General features: G+C 39.0%; 1 protein-coding gene across 1 annotated transcript in view; it reads right to left on the bottom strand.

Moving 5' to 3' along the window:
* necab2 (N-terminal EF-hand calcium binding protein 2) overlaps positions 1-11,223 on the bottom strand; it is a 192,703-nt gene extending 181,480 nt beyond the window's left edge. The window contains exon 1 of the mRNA XM_041794674.1: positions 10,897-11,223. Within this exon, the coding sequence (XP_041650608.1) occupies positions 10,897-11,223 (327 nt within the window). The remainder of the gene's footprint in view (positions 1-10,896) is intronic.
* Positions 11,224-15,228: the final 4,005 nt, after the last annotated feature.

Here is a 15,228-nt window from a genome sequence, read left to right as displayed (position 1 = left end):
TGTCACAAAAATAACTATTGACTTTAGCTTGCAGTACAATGCTTTTCTAGCTGTCTGACCACTCAAAGCACTTTTTACCACATTTACTCCACATGCAACAGTGATGGTTGCTGTGTAAAGTGGCCTTCAGTATAACCAATCCCATTCATTCCCATCCATACACATTTATATAGCACTGATGCAGCATTGATCAGTTTTTGTCAAGTGTCTATTCCAAGCATGCATTGACTGATGACTGAGGGAAGTGGGGGATCAAACCCCCAACCTTCTGGTTGACCCTCTGATGACTGACCCTACCTACTGAGCTACAGTCACCCCATTTAGATTTTGCAAATGTACTTAGTGTTGAAGAGCTGTTGCATTTAATTCAGTTGTATTTTATTCAAAGATAGTTTTACTCAAAATAGAAAAATAATTACTTGTATTGTAGTATAACTACAATATATCCAAATCTGTTTTTGTGTCATTTTAGATTGTTTAGAATAAGGGTTACAGACTTCTATTTCTGATAAAGACATGCTTTTAAAGTTAATTTGAAGATTTTTATCATGGACTTAACCAACGGAAAAGGAACTTGTTATGTCTTGAAAAGGAAATCTGTAAATAGTAAAAAGCATTTGTTTGAAAAAAACATGGTCCAGATGGCTGCTGGCTTGTCCACTGAGCTGTCTGAGAGTTTTTAAACTGAAATGAGACATTAAGGGGCAGTGGTGGACTTACTTTACATCACTGTGGCTACAGAGATGTTGCAGTGGCTTAACCAACGTTTGCTGAAGGCAAATATAAAGCATGCAATTAACTGTGCTCAAAAAATACCAGTGCATTAATCATGGATTGTAGTTCATCGCAATTAATGCGATAAATCTCAACAGCCCTAATTTATAGTTGTTTGACTATTTTAAAAAATGACAGGTGCAACTTGCATATACACATGCTCATAATGGTAAAAAGTGCCACCTGGTGGTTAAGACTAATAATATTAATATTAGATTATCCTTTACTCTCCAAAATGAAGCACAGAAAGCACGGTTCTTTTCTGTAATGGCAGGCAGATAAATGAATGTGGTAGACCTGGAGTCAAAATGGGAGTAGATAGGAAATGATCCTCATCTAATTTAGTGCAGTAAATGTTAAATTGCACAGTGTACAAAAAGAATCATGCATCAAGTTCAATTTTGTTGTTTATGTCTGAGATTTCCAAGAAAGAAATTATCTAGCATCCCACAATATACAATATGATATAGAAAACAAGCCATTTTTGTGTTATATAAAATAGTGACACTATGTTTTCAAGCTGACACAGCATTGAAATCCTGAAAAAAGTTGAATATATGGAAGTTTTCATTTGGCAAAAAGTTAATCAACACTTTCAACAATGCTGTCTACCATATTACCACAGAATGCCTGGTGGTCTGCTTTCAGCAACATCTAATTTGGCTGAGAGTTTTATGGTTCTATGGCACTAGTTCAAACATATATTTCCAGCTAAAAAGAAGCCAATCCAATCCACTTTATTTATATAGCATATTTTAAAAACATTAAAGTTATAATCTTAATACTGTTTGAAACGGTGGCTGAGGCTAAAAACTGAGGAGGACAGTCACAGATGAGGCAAAAAAGAGAGAAAGAGAGCGTGCCCGAACAAGAAGCTGGACTGTAGTAAATATTGGAGTCATGATGGCGAGAGCTTCCTGGAAAAGTAAGTCCATCACTGAGCTGGCTGCTGCTGCTGTTGGACGAGTGAGTAAGACGCAGATACTCCATATGCAAGCAGTCTGCAAACAACAGGCCGCAGAAGCTAACAGTCATATTTGTGTGAAATATATTGGCAAAGATATGAGACGTTCTGACTGTCAACACATGCATGTTGTCTATGAGAGGAAGACATAATAGCACTGTGTGTTTTACAACTGTGCAGTTGCACTCAGAGAAATTCAATGTGTGTCAAAGTACATAAGACCAAATTCCTACATATTTACTTTACAATGTTTGATTTCATGTACTCTAAGTTGTTTCATAAAATTGAGTGTAGGCCTGTGAAGCCAAAACTCCAAAACACTCCTGCTAGTTGTTCAGATCTGCTGCAACAAAGAGTGTCTTTCAAAAAATGAAAATTGTGCTTCATGTTTTTTATTAAACTCTTATTGAATTGAACTGATAACCCACTGTGTAATAGTGCAACATAATTTATGCATTTATGCACACACTATTCTTGGAGCTTGATAGCATCAGTGAAAGCTTTTTCCCCATGGAACTAAGAGGCAGGTCTAGGTTTTGTTTTTTGTTTTTTTTTCCGTAGTGTTTTATGGTGTGATAAAAAAACAGTTTTCCCTCAAAACAACTGCCAGGAAAAATCACAATGACATTAAAGGGGAGGAAGACAGATTGGGGAATGAAAAAGATGAAACGAACAGACAGAAAGAAAGAGGGAAGGAGGATTCTTATTTCCTCCAGAGACAACCTCTCACCAACGCTGTTGTTGTAATTGTTCTTGTGAAGGACAAAACTGACAATTTTAATCGACGTCTTTCCAACCAACAGGGAATGAATGGGTTGTAGTTTAGCACATTATACAAAAAAGATGAGACAGGCTATTTCCTGTAGTTAAAAATTGATCTTTTTTTAAATTACTCACCTTAAAAAGAAGATAGAACAGAAGGCACAACATTGCTGATTCAATGTGCTTTAAGAAAAGCTCCACTGGAGATCACCTTTCTTGAGGGTTTGACCAAATATCCTTAAGTTAGTAAGGAAATACAGGAATACTATAATATAGGAATACTGTATGATTTACCTCCTTCATCTCCTCGCCAACAGTAACCAACCATGTCAAGGCATGCAACAGGTTTATGGAAAATAAAGGCAACAGAAGCAGCACAAAGAAGAACAAAGACAAGTACATGGAAGCTAAGTCTAGTATAGTATATAACATGTTACACATGCATGTTTGCTGATAGTTTTTGTGCAATATTGACTTTGCACTGGGGATGGGCTGTATAAGTATATAAGTAAAGTTTCTGTTTTCATAACTCAAGAAAGGTAATCTAAAGAACCTTAAAACCTTTTTCTGATAGCCAGCAGAGAGACACTTTGCTGCTTGTAGATTAAAGTCAAACTGTGCAAAGAAATCAGGTTTATTTAACAAATTCTATGGTTGACCAAAGTGGCTACCACAGGGGTCTGCAAGCAGGATGGATATTTAATGTGCTGCATGTTTTTTGTTCACAGCTCCTCCCATTAAGTCTAACAAGGTAGTAGATATAGGAGTGATGTTCCAATTCCATTCTTTCCTTCTCATTACTGATTCTGGACCAACTGTGCTAGGAAAAACTGGCGCATTGTTTTAACCCTACAGTGAACTCAAAATTTGCTCAACAAATAGAACGGTAATGTACAGCCTCTCTGTTACAATTTTTTTCCTGTTAAGTTTTTCTGCTAAATATTAAAATAACAATGACACAGAGGGCCACATCACAGGTGTTCTGTCTCTCTTTGTCTCCATTATGTTCAGGCCTCTCCATCATGTTCTGAATGTTTCAGCATGTGCAGTTTCACACAGCATGACCTGATGATGGAACAGCCTGCCTTTGGTTGCCAGCCCCCCTCAGAGCATTCTGGAAAAACAAAATGGCCATTGGCATTGGAGCTAGCAGTGTTAAATAATTGAAAATGGATTCTGAAATATGGCTAAAAAGACTTTAAAGATTTAATCTTTAAAGTCTCCGAAGTGTCCTGAGCTCCTTTGCCTGCTAGAAAAGCTTCCATGAGGACTACACAGCAGAGATGGAAAGTAACTAATTGTATTTACTCAAATAATGTAACTGAGAAGTTTTTGGGTACTTCTAATATTTTGAGTACATTTTTGAATCAGTACTTTAACTGATTGAGCTTGAAGCTTCACTTTTACATGAGTACAACACTCCACATCACATTTCAAAACGTCTCAGGGTTAAACATTTCAGAGTTGATTTGAACTCCTAAACTGTCATTTTAGTTCAATTTTAAGTGAAATGTGACAGTGTTGATCTACCAGTGTAACTCTGTAAAGAGTCAACTAATTTAAGTTTTTCACACTTCTGAAATCTGGGGTGTGTACGGGCAGAGTTACCCATCATGCCCTTGGGCAGTGTTGAGCTGTATTAAGATGTTGTGTTTATTATGTGCTTAGCTGTGTTTGGATGTTGTCAGTTGTTCTTTTAATCATATTTCTGCTGGATTGTTTTTATTTTTGACATAAGGCACATCTGCACTATGAGTGAAGTTGTCCACTGAGTTGGAGTTTGACTTTAGGTTTTCCTACATGATGCATAGTACCTTATACCTTACCACAGATTTTCAAGAGTTACTGCAGCTTTTGTTGTAAAATATTCATACTTTTGCTGTGTTTTTCACTTTATTATAGAGGTGTGACTTTACCTAAATGATCTAGTTGAAGATCTATTCTCTTGTTGGTAATGCCAGTAAGGAAAGACATATTTTACTGTACAGCTACCTAGTAGCTACTCAGTACTTAAAGTAAAATTCAAATTAAATACTTTTTACTTATACTTAAGTATAATACTTAAGTATAAACCAGAGTTACTGAACTTTTACTTGAGTATAGATGTCATGTACTTGTTCCACCTGAGCTACAAAGGCATGGGTAGCATCTTTGGAATGGTGCAGAGGCTAGCTTGAAGAGGAAAAAAGAGGCTTTGAATAATGGTTCAAAGTCATTTAACTTTTAATAAAAGTCCTGGCTTGTCCTATACAACAATGTCAGTCAGAAAAGGAAAAGCTTTTTAAACAACACTGTATCTAATCTGTTCATAAACACGTGCACTCACTGATACCAATACCCACATTTCAGCAGCATAACAAGTATTTCCAAAACTAGTATCAGAATCTGAACACTAATAGAAAGGCCCTTTGGGATGCCACAGTTGCCTAGAACTCATCTTTTGATTCAGAAATATAACATTTCAAAATCCCCCTGCCTCATAAACTCCTAAACAGCTGAGATATTTTAGAATGTTTAACTTCAATTAGGACTTCACTTAATGTGGAGGCATGAATCAGAATAAACTTGCAGTATTCACTGTAGACTAAATCCAGTTGTACTGGTGAACAAAGCCAAATGAGACAGATCAGTTACATTTTCACATAGCTTGAACATGAAGACCTATATATTGAGCACTATCATCTTTTTCAGTGAGATAACACTTAAATAGCTATACTTGGCCTTGATCACATAAGAAGCACATTTTCTAATGATCTCAACAACTCAAAGCCTTCTGAAAATAAGACTTTATCAGGAAGTATCCTTTCACTGCTGTGAAGACATAATTCAAGGCCTGACACTTTCTACCTTTCTTGTATTGAAATCAAGGGTAGTTCTATTTTACTCCTTAACATTGCATTCAAAGAATATAAGCTCACTGCAGAGTCTCCAAAAATACTATTGGAGGCAGAGCATTCAATTATGAGAGCCCTTTTTGTTAGGAGCCATCAGTTTACGTCTGGAGGCAGAGGCCACTTTTAAGAGCGGGTCTTTTAAGTTTCCTTTTGAAGCTTTTGGTTAGGGCTGGCTCATGGTTGCCTCAGAGCTACTGTATGCTGCTTTAGGCTTGGACTGCAGGGGGGACATCCCATGATGCACTGAGTTCTTCTGTGCTCCTCTACCCCTACATCTTTGTGCTTTCATGCCTCATTAATGCATGTTTTTCTATGTTGTGTGTTTTTCCTGCTGCTGCTATATGCGTGCTCTTGGAGGAATATATAGTAATAATAAAATACTACACAGAACACGACTTGACAGGCAATACTTGAAATGTATGTAAAATGTCATAAGATGTCAGATAAGATAAGATGTCATAAGATCAGCATGTTCAAAGTTATACAAAATATGATGACAGACGATAGAAAACTTGAAAGGAATTTATATTGTGCAATACTACTCAGTCCCATTCTGACGTTTTGCCCTCTCTTGTCTAGGGGTAGGGTGTCCCAGTTCTTGTGGACTGAGAGCCTAGGGTGAAGTGATAGAGGTACATGGCCCTTCAAAAGGAGAGGCATCCTCCAAACTGGGTGTTATGGTAAATCTCCTAGATGGCCTTGTACATCAGTGTATAAATGCCAATAGTTCCTTGTAAATAAGAGTGGAAAATTACAACAATCTATTATGTTTATTTATGTGATTCAATGCATTTTGGTCCTTATATTTTGAATGAACATTTTTAAAAATCACCTGTAGAAGACACACCCATTGTATTTGTGACTGTTTACATAAGTGCCATCAACAATTAGTGATGATTTATCAGGAACTCCATGGTTTGTCCAATTCACAGGCCAAGATTTACAACTAGTCCTTGTAAATCTTTGTTTCATGCAGAGCTGGGAAGTAGCTAATTGCATTCACTCAAACTATTATATTTGGGAAGCTTTTAGTGTAATTGTACTATTTGAGTACATTTTGAAATGAGTAATTTTACTCAAGTATATTTTTAGGATAGTGTTGTGCTTCATTACATTTTTAAAGAGCATCAACTTCTGAATCAAAAACTAAAAGTCAAAACAGGGAAATTCTAGCTCTCTGTCAACGACATGAAACTGTCCAGTTGTTTGGCTTTGACTACACATGATGATCAGTAGCACAGAGCAGAAGAATTATTCCACATTACATCCCAAAACAGCTGTTGGACACAGCAAAAACCAGAATGTTGATATCTTAGAGTTAGATATTTCAGAGTTGATTTTTACTCCATTCTGATTGACCTGGTCTTCAGTGTTGGAGTTATATAACAGTGTTGATCCACCAGTGTTAGTTCAACTCTATAAAGAGTTAACTGATCTAAAAACTACCCACAGCAATTTCAAACCTGTGGGCAGAGTTTCACATCATGCCCTTGGGCATAATGTTTAGATGTGTTTGGATGTTGCCTGTTTTACAGTGATCCCTGCTGGGGTCTCACGACCATGTCAGGTGGATTGTTGTTTTTGATGTAAGACACATTTGCACCTTGAGTGAAGCTGTCCACTGAGTTAGACTCCCCGCCTTTGACTTAGGTGCTAATAAAGGACCAATAGCGATGATGAAACGAAATAATGAAAATGATAACAAAGGCGATAATGAAAACGAAACTACATGGGCTTGTAAATGTACATTTCACCATGATGCTACTCTTGTCCTTTTCATCCAAAATCCAACATAAAGAGGAAAATTCCCCAGTTTAATGCCATCCTCCCTGCCATCTCACTAGCTCAGTAAGCTAGCAACGAGAACACACTGATCAGCTGTGTAAATTTTCAACTGGCACCAACGTGCATACAGGAAAGAAAGGACAAACAGTGCTGATGCTCCATGGAGCTTGTGTTTTTTCTTTCTCTCTTATTGTGGCCAAGGAGGGCAAAGGAAATGTTTTTTTTATAAATAATGGATTAAGTTTATTGAAAAAGTAACTAAACTGTAAAACTATGCATTATGTTAATCATTACAACAAAAAAATAATGTGCGTACTCTAACAGATTACTTTGTAATGGGTTACTCCCACACTCACTGTAAACAATGGTGGCCTCTGAAGAGATCCGCTCACATGTGGCTGTAGCATCAGTTTTATCAGAACTGGACAACTTAATGGATTATCTTAAGCAAAAGTTCCATATTGATTTTTCTGCACTTCTCCTAACCTGTGTCGCCAAGAGTTTGATTTACCAACTGGCTCCACTGATAGTGAACAATGAAAATGGCTGCATGTTAAGCTTGCATTGTGTACTAAAGGGGATTTCAAAAAGAAAATGATTTATCCCCTGACCCCACACACATAAAAATCATGATTTAAAAAACTTAAATAGCTATATTTTCAAACATTTATGTCTCCCCTTTTATTGTTTATATGCTTGATCTTTTGGTCTGCATACTACCTGACCATTATGCTCTACACTCTAGTTTAGTGGGATCTATGAGTCTGCATCCATGCAGGTGATGCAGGGTTATATAACTGCAGATCACCCTCCACCTTCAGCCTTGACTCATACTTGCTTTTGATCATTGTCAGTGTCCTTAACCTGCTCTTGCAGAGGCTGTCTAGTGTTTACTTCAGTGAGTGAAATTCTCTCTAGTCTGGTCACTAGACTTTGTGCTCTGTCTTTATATGACCCCAGGGGTTACACAGCCTGATGCTGCCATGGCTTGCACATCTTTGCAAATTAAATACAGTAGTAACTCTAGTAACTATAAATCTGCCCGTTTTGCCACATACACAGCAGAAGTTAGCATAGTGAATCACCTTTGTTTCCGGTTTCTGGTTCTGTATTTCCCCTGAAGTCCTGTGGCGCCCCCCAGGGGAGGCCTGCCTCTCACTTTGAAAACCGCTAGTGTGCTTAACGCTCCAGGGCTGTGCATCCCTTCTATGTCATATGTTGTTCTGACTGGCCTGTGACAGACAGCAGGTTTGTCCAACCATCCTCAAAGTTTTTTTGAACGGTCTTATCCTCTTAAAACACGGCCTGACTGTTGGTTGAACGAAACAAGTTTAATGAGTCATTTTAGACTCTGAAGTACTGCAACAGGAATCTTCAGTAAGACTTAAGATGAGCTGATAATAAAAAGAATCATTATTTGTTGTGTATCTCAAGGTGGGCAACTTGGACAAAACTGTAAAAGCAATCCAAGTTTTAAACTTTTGACATGGAAACATTGTTTCAGTAAATCCGCGTTTAAAATAAAATGAAATAATACAACATAAATTAGTTTTATGTCCTCTACCTTGAAAGTTTATTACAGATGTAGTTCTTGGAGCATGCAGCGAGTGACTGCAGCCATCTGAACAAGCCAGAATGAAAATCACTAACTGCTGAAGCACACAACAGTCCAAATGACAAGCTGTTCAGCATTGTTCTCCTCACCAGCTGCACCCTGGGGTGCACTCAACTTCATAGAAAACAGCCAACTCCAGAACTGCTGGAGAAAGACATGCTTGGAAGAGGAGGGAAAGTGCTGCAGTTAGGAGGCAGTTTGTGTGTATGTGGGTGTGTAGAAAGTTGTAACAGAAATGCATAGTGGGAAAAAAGAAAAAGAGACAGAAAACAGAGACAGAGAGATGGGTTATGTTGCATCCATCTCCTGACCTTATTAAGAATGGATGGTTTTTCAGCCTCACTGAGGAGAGAGAGGCGGACGAAAAGAAAAAGACAAAGAAAAGGATGAGAGGAGAGACAGAAGCAAGGGCAGAGGACAGGACCAAAAGAGTTTACAGAGAGGAGAGAAAGAAGCATCTGGGTTGAGATGAAGAAGAATACAAGAACAGCAACGGATGAGAAACAAGCAAGAGGGTCTAATGAGGAGGAAGCCTCTAGGAGACACACATCTCCCCCACACACACAAGCACAGTGCAATTGCTCAAATCCCTCTGGTGTAGACATTTTCACCACGATAATAATGCTGGGGTCAATAATATTGAAACATGGCAAAAACCATTAACATTTCAAAGTTCAGACCGATTCAGAAAGTGGGTGAGAAAATGCTAGAGAGCGTTCAGCGCTGATGCCAGAAAGGAAAGCCTGCCCTGTGTTATTGACCGATCAGTGTGAGTAAAGTGGTTAACTGTCTTTCTATTGGAATCAGATCATTCAACAAAAAGGAAGCAGTCATGCAGAAATCAGTAGAAACTTCAATAAGAAAAGATCAAGATTAAAATTGCTCTGACCTGTGCTCTCTTATTTTTCTACTTCAACATTTGAATGAGATAATTTACTGTAAGTGTAGTCAGTGAAGGAGCACTAGACCATGTTTAACATTATGCTTTTTCACATTCCCACCCAAAGAAAGAAATATATGAGAAATGCACAGTCCAGTTTTTACAACACTGAATAAAAAAGGAGTAAGGTGATGATTCCCGCTGCACTGCACTGTATCTGCCTGAGAGGACAGTCTCCTGTTGGGGGAGGAGAATCAAATTAGAGTCCATCCCCATCACCCCTCTACACACCAACACACACACCAACACACACACAGAGAATTAGTTTACCAGGTTACTGGGATGCATTGGCCCTCTGGTGTTGATCATAATTTGTTTTTCCATACACCCCTCCATTCATATCAGTCTATTTGGGTCATTTTCGGGGTCTGCTGATAGAAATCATCCCTTTTGTTTTTTACCCTGTTCTTTAAAACCATTGAAACTAAATCAGCTGGTCTCCAGGGGGGAGATTTATTAGGGCGGTGAAAAAAAATAACCTAATAGTATTGATGGGCTGACCTATATCGATTTTACGCTGCGTAATTGGCACTTCATTGGAAGAATGCTTTTCCACCAGCCCATTAGTGAGATTATGAGGTCAGAATTCTGAATCCCCGTATCAATTAAAAAGCAATGGAGCAAGACATTTTATAAGAGCTGGAATTGCTGCGATAAACTCTTTCGGACATTCTCACAAGCAATCAGACTCACTGATGCGTTAGTGGGTGTACCTGCTGAGCGGTGAAGTGGCCGCTGTGCATCGGACTTTGTTAGAATGAACACTAAAACAACAGTCAGCTGTGCTGCGTTCATCTGGATTATGAGTCTCATACTGATGCATGGCAACTATGCAAAAGAAGCCGAGCGCGAGAATGCTTGTGTCATTACCATGCAAACTAATAACCACTGTAAAATTCAATAAAAGAGTAGGTACATTCTTGCACTTCATGTTGACCATATAGGGATGCATCATGTGTTTCAGTTCACAGGGAAGAGCCCTGACAGCTATGGATTATAAATGTTAACCAGGCTACTGCTCTGCTCAGTGCCCAAAAAAGTAAATTGTGGCTAAGTGCGCACTGCACCGGTCCTTACGCACTGCTCAGTGGTCGTCTCCATCCCGTGCACCCTCCCACCCAGAGCTGTCAGGCTGACCACTGCCTGGTGCGTCCATACTCACATCCAAGATAACGGAGATGCCTCTCCGTGGTTCCGGGGCAAAGAACTGCTCCTGAGCCACGGCCACCTCCTCCTTGCTGGAGGCGTACTCCCGGCTGGAGATGTTCTTGTTGTCGCTCATTTTGGTGACGATCCAGCGGACGAGCCCGTCGATTCCACCGGGCTGGGCGCCGCTGTTTCCGGACTGCGCTGCCGTTGCGGACTCGCTGTCCTGACAGGCTACGGGTTTCGGCTGCTCGCGGCTTTCCTGGGCTCGAAGTTTGGCTTGTTCTTTGTTGAGCAGTTTGTGGACTCCGTCCCTACAGTAGCGCGCTGCCTGCTCACACATCCTTTTGCTGCGGAGCGCTCATGCTGCGCTCTATGGGGGAGAGAGAGAAACTCCCCCTCCTCTGTTACATCACAACACCAACCCCAAAACACTCCCACCCATCCTACACACCCTGTACACCCAAAAGAAATATTTCTAACCTTAAATGATCATATGAGCTTCAGTTTACACAGACCTTATTTCAGCTTTCAGGAATCTATAGTTCTACCATATTAGAGCGTAAAAGGGCATTACAATCGACTATTTCATGTCTGTGTTCATATTTTGATAGATTAAAGACTCGTTTTTCAGACTTGGTCTAGAAGCTGTGGGTCGTCAGCCAGGACGCATTCTGGTTTTAGAGACCAGCCAGGACAAACTGGAAAAAAGAGTTAAATAAAGTCTGTAGACTTGTGCCTAAATTCAGGAGATTTTCACTTTCTCTGTCTTTCCAAAATGTCACTTCTGAACACAGCAATGATGTTTTATCCCTCTGTAGTCGCTGGTGAAAGTGACGACAGCCACAGGCTACTGCTGATCTCTCATTATATCCCAGTATAGATGAGAGGACTTTCTCTAAAAGTTAAAAAAGAGGAACTTGTTTCTCTCTTTTTTGACGTTTAGGTAAGCTTTATTTCTGTAGAGAACCTGTCATCCAGCTTTGCCATCTTTCAGCTGACTGCCTGAAATGTGTCCAGCTGAACTACCTGTACACACTGGGTGGTTAAGGATAAATGAACACCTTGTGGAATGTTGACACCTCACAGGCAGGCATGACAGACGAACACAGAGCAAAACAGAGATAACTCATGTTATCTCCCCCAACACTGAAGCTACAGAGCTGAGTTTAATCACTTCACATGACTGCCCTCTCGTGGGTGCTACTATGCACTAACCTTTCTTCTCTCTGCAGGATTTACTCAGTTATTTAAAATATTTCTTAGAAAATAAAACAAAATGCAAAAATAAATACACTTTATCTTTCAGAGTCCATCCTTAAATAAATATTTCATCAACATATTAAACTGATCCATCATGTAAATTTGTAAATACAACACTTCATAGCTACAACACAATTAAGGCCGGAGTGCAATCCAATTATTTGTGTTTATTCTGAGGAGTAGCACTCAAGGAGCTACCTTAGCAGTGACTCTAGCCTCAGGAGGACCCATCACCACCTCCTTAACGTTATGAAAAATGAAAACGTTATGAAAAATGATCCAGTTTGACCTTTAAAAGATGAAAACTCTGATCAACAACATGACTAAACAAACACATTTAAAAATGCATTATTACAGAAGTCCTCGGAGGACATGCATGTTTATTTTTCTACTGCATTTCCTGTGATGACATGACGTCATGGTTGACATACTATAGCAAGACAATGCAAACTGATGAAGAGTGCAATGTATCCTTTAAGAACATCTAAAGTCTGACCCAAACTTGGTGAATAACTTTACTCATGGTGCAAATGTGTCTCACGCCAAAAATAACAAAAGTTCACCAGAAAAAATACAAAAAGAACCCCAGCAAGGATCACTGTACAACAGGCAATGTCCAAACACAACTAAACACGAATACATCTCAGAAATATCTAAACGCAAGCCTGAAGGCATGGTGGTGAACTCAGGCCACACATGTACCCCTGATTTGAAATTGCTGTGGGCAGAATTAACACTGGTGGATCAACACTGTCAGATAACTCCAACACTGAACACTCAGAATGGAGGTAAAATCACACCTTGGGAGTTAAAATCCACTCAGAAATGTTTAAGCCCTGAGTTATCAACACTCCAGCATTTGTTGTACAACAGCTGTTTTGGGATGTGATGTGAACTCTCTCTTTCTTTATGCAACTGTGTAGTCAACAGAGGTGGAGAAAGGACAAGAATACTGTACTCTAGTTGAGTGCAATGACTCGGGTTAATACTTATTTAAGCAGAAGTAAAAGCCCTGATTTCAACATGTACTCCAAAAAATACAAGTATCCAAAAAACTACTCCATCACATTAAGTGAAGTAAATGTTATTAGTAACTTAAAGTCCTGGTTATCTCAAGAAACCCAATAAAAATGAGTTGAGATCTTAAGAAAGCAACCAAAATGTAGTCAATATCACAGCAGAATGGAGCAGAATCAAATATATGGATGCATGATCACTTAGGGCTGCTGTACATTAGAGATTTTCTGGTACCATTTATTCCAGGAATAAAAACAGCTCTGTGGCCTACTTTTGGTCTGAGACCCACCATTTGAGAAACACAGCCTGAGAATGGATTGATCATCCTATCAAAAGCTGAAGTTAAAGCTGCCACCAATGATACTTTGAAGTAATTAGTGCGATGTGAGCATGTTTTAGTAAGATGAGTATGAGTAAGTATGTGCAAGAAACAAAAAGACATACAACAGAGTTGTAAGATGAGTTTAAGAGTGAGACTGCAGCATCCTGTTCACTGGAATCATTCCAGGATTTATTTATAGCAGCTTGGTTCATGCTGTCATTACACCTGGAGTTTGGTTTGACAAAAAACGACTGGATTTCAAATACAGAACTGTACAGTGAGTATAGTGATATATCATAATTCCACTTTAGCTCCTCCAAAGATCACAAACTGAGCACATATGCACCACTTTTAGGCACGTTTTTCTCTCCTTTCCATCTGGTTGATTGTATATTTCCTAAAACAATATAGGAGACTACAGTAAGAGTGAAGAGGTAGACAGAAATGCACAAAGCAGGATCATCAGTTAGCAAACCCAAACATGGTCATGGTCAAACTACAGCAAGCCAATTATGTTCATAAAAGAGAATTATAGAAAGAAAGCAACTGTCACAAATTTAGAGGAGAGAGTGGACAGAGGTATGATGAAAGTGGAGTTAGATATCCTAAATATAGATAATACAAATAAAACAACTGAAGAAATAAAAGAGAGCATCACAGGAAATAGGCCAAAAAAAATTGTTTCAAAAAGAGGAGTGTTCTCTAAAAGAAGTCACTTTTTCTGCCGGACTGATCTTGTCTGACAGCTGGAATCACAGAGGAAAAAACACACCTGTCCATAGCGGAGGTGATTAATGATGGCTAAAAATACATGTAATTAGGTTATGTTGGTATTTTCTTGTCATTTCAAAGAAACATTTCCTTTTGTAAATGAAAGCTTTAGCCATCCAAATTTAAGGGTTTGTATGGTTTCCTAAACATGGAGGCTCTCTATGGTACTTACAAATAAACAAAAGGATCCTGATGAGATAGCATTTGGTCAGGATAGTGCATTAGATTTTTCCATGGAGTGTATCTCAGAAAGTATAAGTCCATGCTTTGTTGTCCCCAAGACCTCTGAGAGAGGATCCATGACATAACATGGCATGGACATTGATACAGCCAGAAGCACATTTAAACTAATGCTATTTGTTTTTGTCTCAGTTAAGTGGACTCTGGGGAATCTATCCATATGATGTGTAGTTGTGAGCCAGATGGCAGCAAACTGAACCTTTAACCTGACTTCTTAATCAAAAAGACAGAATAAGACCACCCATCTCTCACCTGGCCTACAAGCTCCTTCCAGCTGTCATACAATAGTCCACATGAGGCCGATGCACAGACCTGTTTCCAGTTGCTGCGGTTCATCTACATGATGCACCATCACCACCTGCTGGGAGTCTGGCTACAATGCAGGGAGACCACAAGAGTCCTGTTCATGTGCTTCTTCATGAGAAACATGGGAGCATCAGGGGGTACACAGATGAAAATGCTGGTGAAATCAGCAATAAAAGCCATTTTTGTCAATTCAATTATCATTACTGAAACACATGTGGCTTTTTATTTTCATATTTTCTATATTGTAAATTAAAGATGCACTACACAGAGGGATGGAAATAACAATTGATTTGTATAACTAATGGACTTATGTATTGCTTTTCCCAAATGTGCGTGTTTCATACTTTTTATATTGTCATTGCGTCATTTTCACCTGCAGTCAGTCACCTGTGTACACTCATGTCTGTTTGACAGGATTTTCCTTTCATA

Source organism: Cheilinus undulatus, linkage group 9 (genome assembly GCF_018320785.1).
Source record: "Cheilinus undulatus linkage group 9, ASM1832078v1, whole genome shotgun sequence".
In the NCBI taxonomy this organism is placed as follows: domain Eukaryota; kingdom Metazoa; phylum Chordata; class Actinopteri; order Labriformes; family Labridae; genus Cheilinus; species Cheilinus undulatus.
This window is presented reverse-complemented; position numbering and strand designations above follow the sequence as displayed.